Here is a 14491-nt window from a genome sequence, read left to right on the forward strand (position 1 = left end):
ATATTTAATTATAATAATTATTCTTGCTCTGTCCACTGGAAAGGCCTAGAAACAATACAATACTTTGAGCATTCCCTGCACCCAGACTGTGGTCTTGAAATTCCTTTTCCAGCTAAAAGAAACCAGGGAGGTTTTAGACAAAACGCTGACTCCAAGCCCAGGGCATCTCGTCACACCAGACAGTGAGAAGCTCTCAAACCCTACTTGGCATGTCAGCGGGTCCCCAAGCCAAGGGGAGAAACTCCCACCGGTCACAGAGACACAGTCTCATCTTCAATAGGGACAATAATTACGATGGAGCGAAACCCTCATATACATTTAAATGCTTATTATCTTTTTATTTTTTAGAGGGGCTAGGGAGGTGCAGAGGGGGCGGGAGAATTTTAAGCAGGCTCCGTGTCAGCTCGGTGCCCGACATGGGCCTCGATTCCACAACCCTGAGATCATGACCTGAGCTGAAATCAAGAGTCGGACGCTTAACTGTCTGAGCCACCCTAGCACCCCGACCCTTGTATACATTTAAATGCACAGGAATGACCTAATAATTCTAAAACACAAAAACGTAATGGACTGGGTCACCTTTGGAGGATGATTGAGAACAAATTCATTATCCTGAAAATCAGTGAAAGAAAATATGTTAAAAAATCTGTAAAGGAGGGGCACCTGGGTGGGGCAGTCGTCTGGGCAACCGACTCTTGATTCCGGCTCAGGTCGTGATCTGAGGGTCCTGAGATCAAGCCCATCTGAGGGTCGTGAGATCAAGCCCGCGTCAGGCCTGGGGTCCGGCTCCGCACTCAGTGCGGAGTGTGCTTGGAGTCTCTCCCTCCCTTTCCCCATGTCTCTCCCCAGTGAGCGCACTCTCTCTCTCTCTCAAATAAATACATAACTCTTTTTTTAAAAAAATCTGCAAAGGAAAAGTTGGTGAACATTTCCCTCTATGTTCAATAGGAACAGCACCGCTGGGCAACTGACTGATAGATGGGGGCATCTCTCTGGAACGATGCCAGACAATACAAGAGAAATAAATGTTAAAATTAAGCTGCCACCATTGTACGAGGCCCAGGAAAACCAGCGAATCCAGGTGGCAAGCATCAGATCAGCTCACCTCACAAAAAGAGAGGCAACCAGTCCCAACGCTTCCGATGAGGGAAGCCGGCTCCCATCTACAGCCGGGCCAACGGCATCGAACCGGAGTCTGATGGGGCCTCTAGATTCAACTGCTGAACCCCAGAAATTCAGAGGACAAGGAGGGAGCTGAAAGGACAGCGGCGCTAAGCTCTGGTGCTGGAATGGCTATCTCCCGAGCTACACAGGCGTACTGTGTGTCCAGCCTGTGCAGGCACTGGCATCCCACGTGGGGAAGGGCAGGGGGCACTGGGTACGGCAGGAGTTAAAGGCAGGCGACAGTGCCTGCAGCCCACAATGGTGGGAGTAGCCTTCGTGGGTAGGCTATCTTGGTCCCAGTTCCCACCCTTCAGGGCTATGGACTGCAAAGCCTGGCCAAGGACCGCTGCCTTCTGGAAAATTCCTTGGGTCAAGCTAGGTCCAGTAGCAGAACCTCAGTTCTACCGCATGGTGAAGTCCTGAACAGGGAGGATAAGAAATAGATACAGCTTCCCCAGGAAGCCGGGAATGCCTAAAGAGGGGATGATAACAGCACCCCATGCCGGTGATGGAGATACCTCAGCCACCCCCCCCCCCCCGTCTCCTNCCCCCCCCCCCCCCGTCTCCTAGGCCACCCAGACACACAGGTGAACTCAGCGCTTCCCTTTGTATGCTTTCGTTGGAAACACGCAGGGTTGGGATAGTGGGGGCTATGGGCTCAGTTGGCAGCAAGTATTTCCTGAACCCAAGAAATGAGCTCGGTGATGCGGGCGTACACGGCAGGAATAGAGGGGAAGCAGATGCTGCTGCTCCAGGACACGATGCCCACCAGGGTCCAGGCTCCATCCTTCTGGCAGACCAGGGGGCCACCAGAGTCGCCCTGCAGGAGGAGAAAGGACTTGTTTCCAAGCCTGAAGCAGGGTGCCGGGGCCCCCGTGTGCCCTGACCTGCCCCAGCCCGGGTTCTGTGCAGAGCAATGACAAGGGTGGGCACAGTGACTGAGCAGGAGACCCTTCGATGCAGGGCCTGGGGCAGGTGGCCGACCCTCTGCCCCAGCCAGTGTCTGTACAATGGGCCGGAAACCTAGGGCTCTCGGGGGCTGGGGTGAGGACACCATGGCCCCCGGGGGGCCCCCAGCACGCCCCGGCCAGAGCGAGCCTTCGGTCAGAGGCACCTGCTCGTGGGGGTCCGGGCCTTGGCCAGGGCAGCTGGCGTGAGCGAGGTGGAGGAGACCCGGCAGAAAGGAGCCACCCTCCCGGCCTGAGCAGGCACAGGGCGAGGTCGGTGAGGGCAGGCAGGGGTGGCAGAGCTGGGCCATACCATGCAGGAGGAGATGCCGTTGGCGCCCGCACAGACCATCACATCGGTGATCCTGCTGCCCCAGAACTGCTTGCACTCGGCATTGGACAGGAGGGGCAGGGCCGCCTGCTGCAGCTTGTCGGGGGTCTTGTGGGCTGGAGGGACACAGCAGGCCAGGAGGGGTCAGGGAGCCTTCCCCCGCAGAAGCGCTTAGGACACGGGAGGAGGCGCCGCCACAGAGGGAGCAGCTGGGGAAGGAGAGACCGGGCCGGACCCCAGGGCCCTGAACCACACCTGGATGTCGGACTCCCAGCCCAGACCCCATGGCCCGCTGACCACAGCCACCGGCCTCAAGTCTGGAGAGAAAATCCAGCCTGGAAATGGGGCAACGTGACCCGGGTGAGAGCGAGCGAGGCCGACGCTTGCTGGTGCTTTGGTGTTTCTCGGCTCGTTAGTCTTCAAGTATAGAGTGCTTACGCTCACTTTTTTTTTTTTTTAAGATTTTATCTATTTGAGAGAGAGAGAGCACAAGCAGGGGGAGGGGCAGAGGCAGAGGGAGAAGCAGACTCCCCACTGAGCAGAAAGCCCGATGCAGGACTGGATCCCTAGGACCCTGGGATCCTGACCTGAGCCAAAGGCAGACGCCCAACCGACTGAGCCACCCAGAGCCACCTCTCTATTCATATTTGGTAGGTTTTTCATTAAGAGGGTTTTAAACAAAGAAATGGAAAGATTTATGGCTGCGTTGCAATCTAGACAAGAAAAGAAGGAAAAGCCATAGTGGTGCCCCCTGGTGACTCGTGCTGCTCAGGCCTCCCCGAGCACAGACACATTTCCTGGGTACAAACGCCAGGTCATGCTCACCATTGTACTTGGTCCTCCCCCAGCCGGTGGTGGCACACACCAAACCAGGGGGGAATTCGTCTGTCGTCTCGGGCAGGCACATGGGGGACATGGTGTGGGAGAAGCAGGCGGGCGTGGCCAACTTCAGCAGGGCGATGTCACTGCGGACGGTCACCATGTTGAACTTGGGGTTCTTGCAAACCTGCAGGGCAAAGCCAGAACAACAGAATTAGGCCCTCGGATTTGTTGGCAATCTGCAGGTTGCAAGGAGGTAAGCTCTTTCTCTAGCAGCCCCCGTGGAAGAAATGGACCCACAGGAGCCCTGAATGAGAATTCGGAGGCCAGCCCCATCCACCCTGGGCTCCTGCGTCTCCAGCAGCCGAGGGTCTTGTCCTTCCTGCTCCTACCCCAGCCCCTTGGCTGAGCCTCCCAGACCAGTCGGACAGGGCTTGGGCATACCCTGGCAATCTTCAGGACCTGGATGTTCTCCTCATCTGAGCGTTGGTTAAACTCCCCAGCCATGACCAGGTGAGACGTGCTAGAGGAATCACATGGAAGTTAATGACTGGGGTGGGCCCTGCTCCCTCCTCAGTCCCAAATGTAACTGTAAGCAGAGTCCTGAGCTTGCCCAGGCCTCACCTGATCCCATAGTGGGCGGCAGTGACCACCCAGTCCTCGCTGATGAGGGAGCCCCCGCAGAACTGGAAGCCGGTGTTGTCCTGGAGGAAGATGGGAAGGGTCAGTGCTGGCTGGACACCAGCAGCCCCCAGCCTGGCTAAGACCCCAGTGTGTCCCCCATTCACCTGCAGGGACACCTGCCAGGGCCAGAGCCCAGGACAGCGTCTTCCCCACTGATAATCCTGGACAGGCCATTCAGCACAGGCTCGATGGCAGGGACCCCGCAGTCTGCAGGGGGGCGGGGGAGGAGGAAGGGGGAAGAAGGCTGAGGCCCAGGGCCAATCTGCAGGACTCCTGGTTTCTTCCAGGTCCACACAGGACCCCAAACCACACTCCTCCACCCCCAAGCAACTTCTGCTGCACTCCTCAGCGCTTAGGCACCAGGATCCTCACATGCAGCCTGCTAACCCCACTCATGCTGCCGTGCCCGGGGCCTTCCTGAGGAAGGAGCAGAAAACAGGCTGAGAAATCAGTAGGGCTGGACTCCCGGCCTTCTTGCTGTGAGCCCTCAGCATGTCACTGACTCTCCCCTGCTCATTTTCCTCAGTAAACTGGGGAGCAAACAAGGCTCCCCTCTCCAGTCAAAACTCACCTGTTGGCTGGGGGGAGTGAAATTAAAATTGGCTAACCCCAAGTCCACGGGGAATCTGGACCTCGGACGCCTTGCTGAGGCGGATAGGAAATGGTACAGCCCGCCCTGCTGTGCCCACATTGAATGTTCTTTCCCAGAGACTTCAGGAACTATTCATGTATAAAGTTTACGTTTCTCAATTATTTAATAAAACAGGACTTTGGTTCTGCCCTATACAAGGACACACGGGGAAAACAAAACGAGGGCTTGAATTGTCCCAGACGTTGAGAACGGACACATGTACTCAGTATGTCTGTGAGGACCTGGAGAATTCTCAGCACCTGTGCAAGCAAAGTTAGGCTCACGCAGCCCCCACTGCCAGGCAGCCCTCGCCCCCGCGGTAACACAAGCCAGCGCCTGCCCTGCTGCCCCTGGCTAACCCAACGCAGAGCACTCTTGCCAAAACACGTCAGCATACTAACCGCTTTCTCCGTAACAGCAAAAACCTTAGAACTCACCTGGGAGGAATTTACACAGCTGACCACTTTAAGGTGATTACAATGGGGGCCTCCGCACCAGCAGGGATAAATCTAAAACATTACCTGGGCGGGAAGAGGCACTTTATTTATTTTTTAAGTAAGCTCCATGCCCAGCATGGGGCTTGAACTCTCCACCCTGAGATCAAGAGTCACACGGTCCACTGACTGCACCAGCCAGGTGCCCCGGGCACATTTTCAAATTGATGTAGCGTGTAACAGTTTGTGGAAGTTTGTACACATTTTGTATGGTGTCTATGGATTTCTAAATATGTAGTAAATTGGTAAAAACCTGCCTGGAAAGGAGGCATGGCAAGCTCGGAATTGGGCTCACATTCCACGAGGGGAGGAGGGGGAGGGTGGCTTGAGCTGAATCTAGTTTATGTTTTAAAAACAAATCCCTAAAGTCAGTCTGCGAAAAAAGTAATATTTGCAAAACCCTGATGGTAGGTATGTGATTGTCATATTATTTCCTGTATTTTTTACCGTTTCTTCTTTTTTAATGGAAAAGAAAGGACTCCATAAGTGCTGGGGACAATAAATAAAAATCCAAGGAGGGGCGCTGAGAGTCTCCTGCGACCACAGCCCTCCTCTGCTTACAGCACCCCTGCCTGAGGCACGCCTGGGGCTACAGGACTCAGCGGGGCCCAGACTGGTTTCTGGCACCCTCCTGGCTCAGAGTGGAAGCGCTCAGAGAGCCCCAGAAGGACCCCTTGCTCCTCACAGCTTCAGCTTGCCAGTCTGGGAAGAGGCCCCCAGGTGCAGGGAAGGCGGCTCCAAACTCCCTCTTGGCGAGGCCCCAGGGCTCGCTCTAGACAGAGCCCCTCATGCTCCTTCAGTGGGGCTGGCGGCAGGGCCACCTGCTCCAGGCCTGGCAGGCCCACCCCTGGGGTCCCGACACTCACGACCAAAGGCACCCCCCACAAGGGCGAAGCAGGAGAGAAACCAGAGAAAGGCCATGTTGCTGCTGTCAGGAAGGTATGGGACAACCATGCTGGGGGCCCTGCTTTTAAGTCTCCTGGGCCACCCCAAGCCCTGCCCAGCCCCTCTGGCCCTGCCCAGCCAGAGAAGCCTGAGAGCCACCCTCTCTGTTATCCAAGGACCTTGAGCGATAAGTGGGGGTCAAGCCCCTTGCACAGCCGGGCCTGGCTCTCAGCCCAGGATGCCCCAACCCCTGGGAAAAGGCCAGCTGCTCTGATGCACCGTCACCCCTAAGACTTGGCAACGCCTGGCATCCCAAAGGCTCTGTGGGCCATGTGCCAGCACTCCAGCTGGGAGCTCGGGTGCTAGAGCCCAGCTCTGTGCAGCCTTCAGCCAGTCCCAGATGTAGGGACTCAGCCACTGCCAGGGCAACAGGAAGGAATCCCAGCTCCTAATTATAGGCAATGCCATCATGGGGTTCAAAGAACCCCAGCTATGGTCACTGGGAGGCCTCCGGTATAGGGAACGTAGAAAGCAGGTGCTCAGCAAAGAGCATTTTTGGGGCAATCCCATCCCCAAGCATTCTACAGATGTTCGGGGTTATCCAGAGGGGCAGCTTCTGAGTGGGGGTGAGGGCATCACCCCCACGGAGGCCACTAGCAGGTTCTAGGTAGGCAGACGTGCTGACAGGCTGTCCTGCTTCTAGCCCTGGGCTCAACTCAATCTCTCTGTGGTAACTCACTGTGTAAGGGACTAGTCACTGTGGATAGCTCCGTGTCCTATAAAATGGGGTGTTGATTCCTCGCCCTTAAATGACACACAGGGAAACAGAACAGAAACGATGCTGATGGTCCCAGAACACTGAGGAAAGGAAGGTGTGGGTAATAGGATGGTGATGCATTTACCAGAAGTCGGGGCCTAGTGGCCTTTCAGCAGACCCTGGTGTAGACACTGGGCACTCACATGCCCACAGTGCGAGGCGCCCCTGTCCTCGTGAGCCTTGTGACAGAGAGACACTGAAGGGACAGGAATATGATGTCATGAGTCCCATAGTCCAGGCAGGGAAAGGAGAGTACTGAGGTTCCAGAAGGTGCTCTGGGCTTCAGCCCTGAGCCGGTTTGTCGAGGAAGGTGGGGTGGCCAGAGAAGTCTCCTCCCGAGGCCTCTGGGTGCTGTGCTCCCCAGGGCCCGCCACGCAGGAGAGGCTGGCCAGAGTGAGTGGCACAGGGTCTCTGCTCCCAATCGGACCTCCACTGGCCTGGAGGTTTGGTCTTGATCTGTGTGTGCTCAGCATGGGGTTTGTTCAAAATGCTTCCCGGGGAGGGGGGCGGTGAGCAGGGGCTCTGACCAGTGGGGACAGTGGCCACAGGTGGGGCAGGGTCCCGGAGGAACCCCATATCTCTGGGGCAGGGCTGAGACAGCCACATTTCCATGGACGCAGAGAGCCAGCGGCCGGGTGCTGACCGGGTCCAGAGCTTTTTGGTATCTCTGGCTGAGTGGCAGCCCCCAGGGGTCCCGGGTGAGTGGCAGCCCAGGCTGTGAGTGCGAGGAGTCCATAGTTAAGGTCCAGGTCAGGGTCAGTTATTGAAACATTTACATTCGCTTGGGTTTTCTTCTTTATTTTTCCTTCACTCATTCCAAGCAGCTAGCCAAGCCACTTATATTTTCCTTGCCTCAGGGACTTTTCCAGAGCAGAAAGCAGAAGCATCCCGAAGTCTCTGGCTCTCCAGGTCTGTTGTGAAAGTAAACTCCTGGCCCACTGGAGCGTAGGAGGAATCTTCTGGAAAGGCAGGGAGAGCGTCCCCAGTTGCAGAGGTCAGTGCCGTGAGGCTCAGAGCCACGAGGTCACGGGGTGCCTATCCGCTGCTGCGTTTCCTACTTTGTCAACCAGACCACGAGGTGAGCCCTCCCCAGGAGCAGCGTGGCCTCCGGGTTACCAGCACTGCCGGCCACGGCTGCCTGCCTGAGCCGTTCCCTGCTCTCGTCCACACAGAGGGCTCCCGTGGAGGCTCACCGTGCCCCAGCTCTCAGCAGTCGGGGGCAAAGAGGGGTGAGGCGAAGGGCAGCCCCACTCTCCTGCGCTTGGGCGCTCCTGTGTGCATGTGGGTCTGGCACCTGGGCCCCGGCCTGAGACCCTGGTTGGGACTGCGGCCTCCCTGAGCTGCCTGGCACAACCTGCGGTCGCAAGCTCCATATCTCTGCATGTGAGCCCTCCTGTGAGAGAGCGAGCCCCTGTGGCCGAGCCACTGTCTGCCATTGTTTTATGACAAGAAGCATCTGGAGCGATTCACAGCAACTATAAGAATGTGCTACGTGCCTTCCATTTTCCCCTCCTCATCCACCTTGCTGGCCTCCAGCTTGCTGACCCTCAGGCACAGGAGCAGGGCCCCGAGATGGGGGAAGAGACCGAAGTCTGGTATTTATTCTCTGGGTTGCCTCCCTGAAGAGCTGCTGTGGGCTGGCTGCCTCCCTGGCCAGCGGCCGCAGCTCCTTTCAGGAGGCCCCGTCAGCTCGACTACCCTTCCTGGGTTCCATAACTGCTCCTCCCAGGTCTCCTCAGCTCTAGGTATGGCCTTTGCATTCCCTAGCCTTTTTTATTTTCCCTAACTCCTGCCCACACCTTTTTAAAGTTCCCTTTATTTAAATTCACCTTAATAGGGATGCCTGGGTGGCTCAGTCAGTTAAGTGCCTGCCTTCTACTCAGGTCGTGATCCTGGGGTCCTGGGATCAAGTCCCGCATCAGGCTCCCTGCTCAGTGGGGAGCCTGCTTCTCCCTCTGCCTACAGCTTCCCCTGTTTGTGCACAGGCTCTCGCTCTCTCTCTCTCTCTCTGACAAATAAATAAATAAAATTTTAAAAAAATAAATTCACCTCAATAACCCAATTTTGAGTGTGCCACCTGTTTTCCAGCAAGACCGTGACTGATATAGTGGCTGTGTCCCCAGGCCCACTGAGCATGGGATTCTGGGAAAGCAATGCTCAGGGACTGGAGAAGTCCATGGGATACCCTTTCTGTCATGGAAGAGGGGACCCCAGTGGCCCATGGGGTGATCCTGTGGCATCACCAATTAACGCTGGCAGGGGCAAAGGCAGACGGGCAGGTGGAAACAGGCCCTGGAGGGCAGGTGGCTGTGGCACCGAGTTCCTACAGGGTCAGCGGGGATCATAAATACCGGGGAGTTGGACCAATGGTCCAGGAGTACACGAGAAGATGATGAAAGCCACCAGTCATTAGGGAGATGCACATCGAAACCACAGTGAGATACAGCTCATACCCATCAGGATGACAAACAGAAGCCAAAACCAAAAACACAGAAAATAAGAACGAGAAAGGATGTGGAGAAATGGCAGGTCTTCAAAAACTTAAATACAGATTTACCCCATGATCTCATAAATCCACTTCTGCAGGGACACCCAGAATTAAAAGCAGATTCCCAAAGAAATATTTGTACATCCACGTCTGTAGCAACATTAGTTACAGTATCTAAGACATGGGAGCAACCCACGTGTCCATCAATAGACAAACGCAGAAAAATGTGGTCTATGTATAGAAGGGAATATTATTCAGCCTTAAAAAGGAAGGAAATCCCAACACAAGCTACAGCATGGACAAACCTGGAGGACATCATGCCCAGTGACAGAAGCCAGTCACAAAAAGGCAAATACTGTATGATCCCATTTATAGGAAGTCATTAGACAGCAGGTAGAACGATGGTTGCATGGGGCTGGCAGGGGGAGACAACCGAGGGTTATAGTTTCATGGGTGCCGAGTTTCAGTGTAGCAAGATGAAGAGAGTTCTGGACGTGTTGGTGGTGGGTGTATAACAATGTGGATGAATTTAAGACCACTAGCTGTACACTCGAAAATGGTTCAGATGGTAAATTTTATGCTATTTGCATTTTGCCACAACTTGAAAATTAAGAAAAAACACACACAATGAGACACTGCTTCACACCTACCATGATGGCTATAATTTTTTAAAAGGGAAGTAACAGGTTTCAGCAAGGATGTGGAGAAACTGGAATCCTCATACATTGCTGGACGGGATGGAAAATGGTGTAGTCTCTGCAGAAAACAGTATGACAGGTCCTCAGAGAGCTAAACATTGAATTATCGCATGACCCAGCAATTCCACTCCCAGGTACATAGTCCCCAAAATGTGTGAGCAGGGGTTCGACCAGATACTCGTATACCAGTGTTCACAGCAGCACTATTCACAACAGCTGAAAGGTGGAAACAACCCAAATGTCCATCCGTGGACGAATTGATAAGCAAACAGTGGCGCATCCACATGATGGAATATTATTCAGCCATGAAAAAGAAGGCAGTACCGCTATGTCCTACAACACGGATCAACCTTGAAAAGACCACGCTCAAAGACAGAAGCCAGTCACAGTGGCCTGCCTACTGCACGATTCCATTTCCGTGAAACATCGGGAACAGGCAAACCCACAGAGATGGATATTAAATTCGAGGTTACCAGGGCTGGGGAGAGCAAAAGCGAAGTCATCGCTCAACAGACACCGAGTTCCTGCCTGAAGTGATGAAAACGTTTTGGGAATAGTGGGCACGGTTGTGCAACGTTGGAAATGTAATTAATGCCACCCAACTGTACACTTAAAAATGGTGAAAATGGCCAATTTCGTGTTATATATATTTTACCACAATTTTTAAAAATTAATGTAATAAACTAAAAGCCATTGATTCATCCACTTTAAACGGGTGAACCGTACGGTACGTGGTTTACACCATACGGCCATGGACGAGCCTGGAGCCTGACTCAGGGCTTGGAGACTTCCAGAACCTGACCAACACTCCATACCACCAAGTAAGGAGCTGGTGGGGAGGGAGTGGGTATTTTAGGCAGACAGAGCAAGGCTGGAGAACTCTGAACCCCCAAAACTCCATGAACGACCCCATTCCCCCGCCAACACAGGTGCTCCCGTCCCCCGTCTGAGGGAGCCAGTCTCGCTCTGTGTAACAGCTCTGTGCCGAGCTGGGGCTGCCGCCTTCTGAGGCAAAGCCGCTTCTCCGCAGAGCCTACCCCGCCAATCCACACCAGCCCCTGGCCCATAACAAGGTCGATCCTTCCCATTCCCATGTCCCCACACCTTTCACCCTTAAGCTTTATGTGGAAGGTGAGAGACTGAAGATACAAATGGACAAGAGCCAGACGGTACAGAAGAATGACCTCTGACCCTCCTTCTGCAGCAACCAGCCCAGCAAGCCGGCAGCCGCCGGCCACACAGCCAGGACTACTAAAAACTGACGGCCTCCTTCCTCTCCGCCCCGACTCCCAGCTTGGGACCAGCCAAAGAAAGCAAGTACGGCACCCCTAGCCATTCACCTGGGATGCCCCCCACCCCGTGCCAACAGCCTGCGATCAGGGCACACCTCAAGCCTGCCCTTTCTCCGTGACGAAGCTTTCCCTCTCCCCTGCCTGCCTACGAGCATGTGCCTGAGGCCAGGGATGCTGCCCAACCGCCTTGCCCTGGAGAGCAAGCTCTGAATGGACAGCCTCCGCCTGTTCTCCTTTGGGCGGTCTTCACCGTCTTCCCAAAGGCCACGCTCTGAGGACAGCCTCCCCGCATGGGACCCTCCAGGGTGCAGCTAACGCCCACGGGCGTCTCCCCGCTGCTGGGAGCTGGGAGCTCGGCCTCTCTTGCTGGGTCCCTGAAGCCATGCCCATACCTTAAAGAGCAGTCTCCACGAGCTGCCCTGTTGGGGGGGTGCTATTTGTTTCCTGGAGGGGTCCCTGCAGATACAGTCAGCCAAAAACTCCATCTAGGGGCGCCTGGGTGGCACAGCGGTTAAGCGTCTGCCTTCGGCTCAGGGCGTGATCCCAGCGTTATGGGATCGAGCCCCACATCAGGCTCCTCTGCTGTGAGCCTGCTTCTTCCGCTCCCACTCCCCCTGCTTGTGTTCCCTCTCTCGCTGGCTGTCTCTCTCTCTGTCAAATAAATAAATTAAATCTTTAAAAAAAACCAAAAAACAAAAAACAAAAAAACAAAAACTCCATCTAGTCTCAGCCGCACATGCCTGTTCCAAATACAGCTAAAAAGGAGGACATGCTGCCAGGGAAACTATGAACGAATGCTTTCTTATCACTTCGAATTTTCAGTTTCGCTTTATTGAAAAAGGCCTTTTTACAAATCAGACACAGACTTTTCACTGCCCGTGGCTGCGGACCACGCAGAACCAAGTGCAAGGAGGGTAAAGGAAGGTGATCCTACAACAAGGTCCCACTTAGAAGCTGATTCCTCCAAGGCCTCTTCTGAAAGTCGCCTCTGCTCGTGGTGTTCCACGGGCATCGCTGAGGCAACACCTCTCGCCGTGGGGCCTGCAGGTTTTTCCAAACCGCCAGCATCCATCGTGTGCGGCCGCTCCCTGGGCCTTACACGAGGAGGCCCGCAGGACGCTCAGTTGATCGGCTTCCTCTTCCTCGAATGGCCCTCAAGGGGCCTGTGGTTTGAAGGCCGAGAGAGGCCGGATCTGCCTAGCGCGGCTGTCAGGACTAACAACCAGGTCTGTAGAGGCCCTGCTGCTGCCTTGCCCGTAACTGAAAGTGGCCACCACTTATAAGACGATTCCCATTTTCAGAGAAGTTAAAATGTGAACATAATTTGTCTTAGAAATGATCAAATATGTTCAATCGGATGGCCACATGTTGGGTGAGCCAAAGGAGTGAGTGAGTGGGTGCTGGTCCCTGTCCAGCCCCCCCCACCCGGCATCAAGCCCCTTGGCTACATTTGGGGGTTGCCCACCTCGTGGGCTGACAGCTTGGTGTGGAGTTGGCGCCTGGCTGCCAAGCCCCCAGCCCGGTTTTCCAGTTTCCCGTCCTGACAACACTGTGAGCCTCTTAAGAAACTCATTCTCGCCTTAAGTCCACAGAGTCTTCTGTTTTGCTGGTGACCGAGAATCCTGACTTGCACGAAAAGCCAGGGCTTTTGAATCGTGGGACGCCAGGCCATTCCATTTCAAATGCCTAAATCTCGAAGAAGTCAGGCATAAGATTTGTGTAATTAAAGAAAAGGAAAAAGATGTAAGAATCAGTTTCCATTTTTCCAATCTCAGAGTTTAGCTGGTGTGGCTGTCAGTGCTGGTAGCTTATCAAAACCTCATCCTCCATTCTTCCAAATTTTGTTTGAGGTAGAGAAGTCTCAGCTAACATGCTTCCTTTCCTGACCCCCTGCAGCTAGAGGTGGCCTGGAGACATGGCTCTGCTAATGAGATGTAAGTAGATGTCATTGGATGGGGACTAACCAGGAAGATTTTTTAAAAATGGAACAGATTCTAGTGGTATTGCTTTTTGCCCTTTTCTCTCCCCCTTCTTTTCCTGCCTGAATGCAGCTGTGATGCACGGAGGTTCAGCAGACATATTGGAGCTATGAGGAAGATGCCACAGGCTTTGAGTTGCCACATCAGCCTTGGACTATCTCCCTTTAGAATTCATGTTAAATGAGGAAAATAAATGTCTACTTTGCTTAAGCTATAGTTTTTCAGGTCTCTATATTTCATAGCTGAATACAATGCCAACATGTACCAGGGCAGTTTGAAATATTTGATAATTTTTCCCCAAAACAATATTAACTTACAGCACCCTGAGAGGAGAAAGGAGTTTTTGGTGTACATCCCTGACAACGGGCTTAAGATCCTTCCCATAGACATCTCCCATTCCCTACTCTGCCATGGTTTGGGGAAAAGTAGTAGGAAAAAAAGGGAGTTTAAGGGAGGGGGAGGAGAAACAGCCCAAATGTCCCAGTGGGAGAGTGGTACCTAAATTGTGGTGTGTGTATGAAGTACACCACTCCTGACACAGCCAAGAACACAAGTGAATCACAAAACCATCTGGCTGAGTGAAAGAACAGGCAAAACTCATCTGTGGTGAAAGAAATAGGAACAGCGGTGGCTGGTTACCTCAGAGCAGGGGTAGCTGGAAAGCGGCACGCGGGGACCTTCTGGGGTGATAGCTTGGTTGTGGTGTTTGTTACACTACAGTGGATGTGTATCTATTCACCCCTCTGTTCACTTAACATCTGTCCATCTCATCACATGTAAATTATATTTCAATACATCTTAGTTTTAATAAAAAAGGGGATTGGGATTTGACCTCCTGAGATAGGACTTCAGGAAGAGAGGCCCGTTCACTTAAGGAAACTGACATTTGAGTGCCGGCCTCGAGCAATACCAGTCTTAGACTTGCCAGTCGTGGACCCATGCTCTCCCTCCATGCTAGGCAGGGCCTGGATCCCCCGACCCCACAACCCCCACCAGAGGCCAAATCCCACAAAGCAGCTGGGCAGGGACTGGCTTGGGGCCTCCTGTCCCCAGTAAAGCTCTTGACCCAAACACAGACTGCGTGGGAAGCAGCTGTCCCATGCTGTCTGTTCCCAGCGCGCACACCGAGCGGGTCACCCTGAGCAACCCCTTTTCCTGGAATTGCTTCAGCACTGCCCACTAAACCTACTAGATGCTACACCCCTGCAACGAGGTTGGATTTTCTGAGCTGGCACACAATCCACACGCAAACAAGGCCATAC

At 54.0% G+C, this 14491-nt stretch overlaps 1 protein-coding gene across 1 annotated transcript; it reads right to left on the minus strand.

Moving 5' to 3' along the window:
* Window positions 1-1807: 1807 nt before the first annotated feature.
* On the minus strand, window positions 1808-12322 carry LOC100478694 (chymotrypsinogen B-like). The gene is made up of 8 exons (XM_019808444.2): window positions 12185-12322; window positions 5937-5998; window positions 4050-4152; window positions 3886-3965; window positions 3706-3784; window positions 3268-3448; window positions 2425-2558; window positions 1808-1984 (listed from the first exon to the last, which is right to left on the minus strand). The coding sequence occupies exons 1-8, from the start codon at window positions 12320-12322 to the stop codon at window positions 1823-1825; spliced, it is 939 nt and encodes a 312-aa protein (XP_019664003.2). The 3' UTR covers window positions 1808-1822.
* Window positions 12323-14491: the final 2169 nt, after the last annotated feature.

The sequence above is a fragment of the Ailuropoda melanoleuca genome, chromosome 12, assembly GCF_002007445.2.
Source record: "Ailuropoda melanoleuca isolate Jingjing chromosome 12, ASM200744v2, whole genome shotgun sequence".
In the NCBI taxonomy this organism is placed as follows: domain Eukaryota; kingdom Metazoa; phylum Chordata; class Mammalia; order Carnivora; family Ursidae; genus Ailuropoda; species Ailuropoda melanoleuca.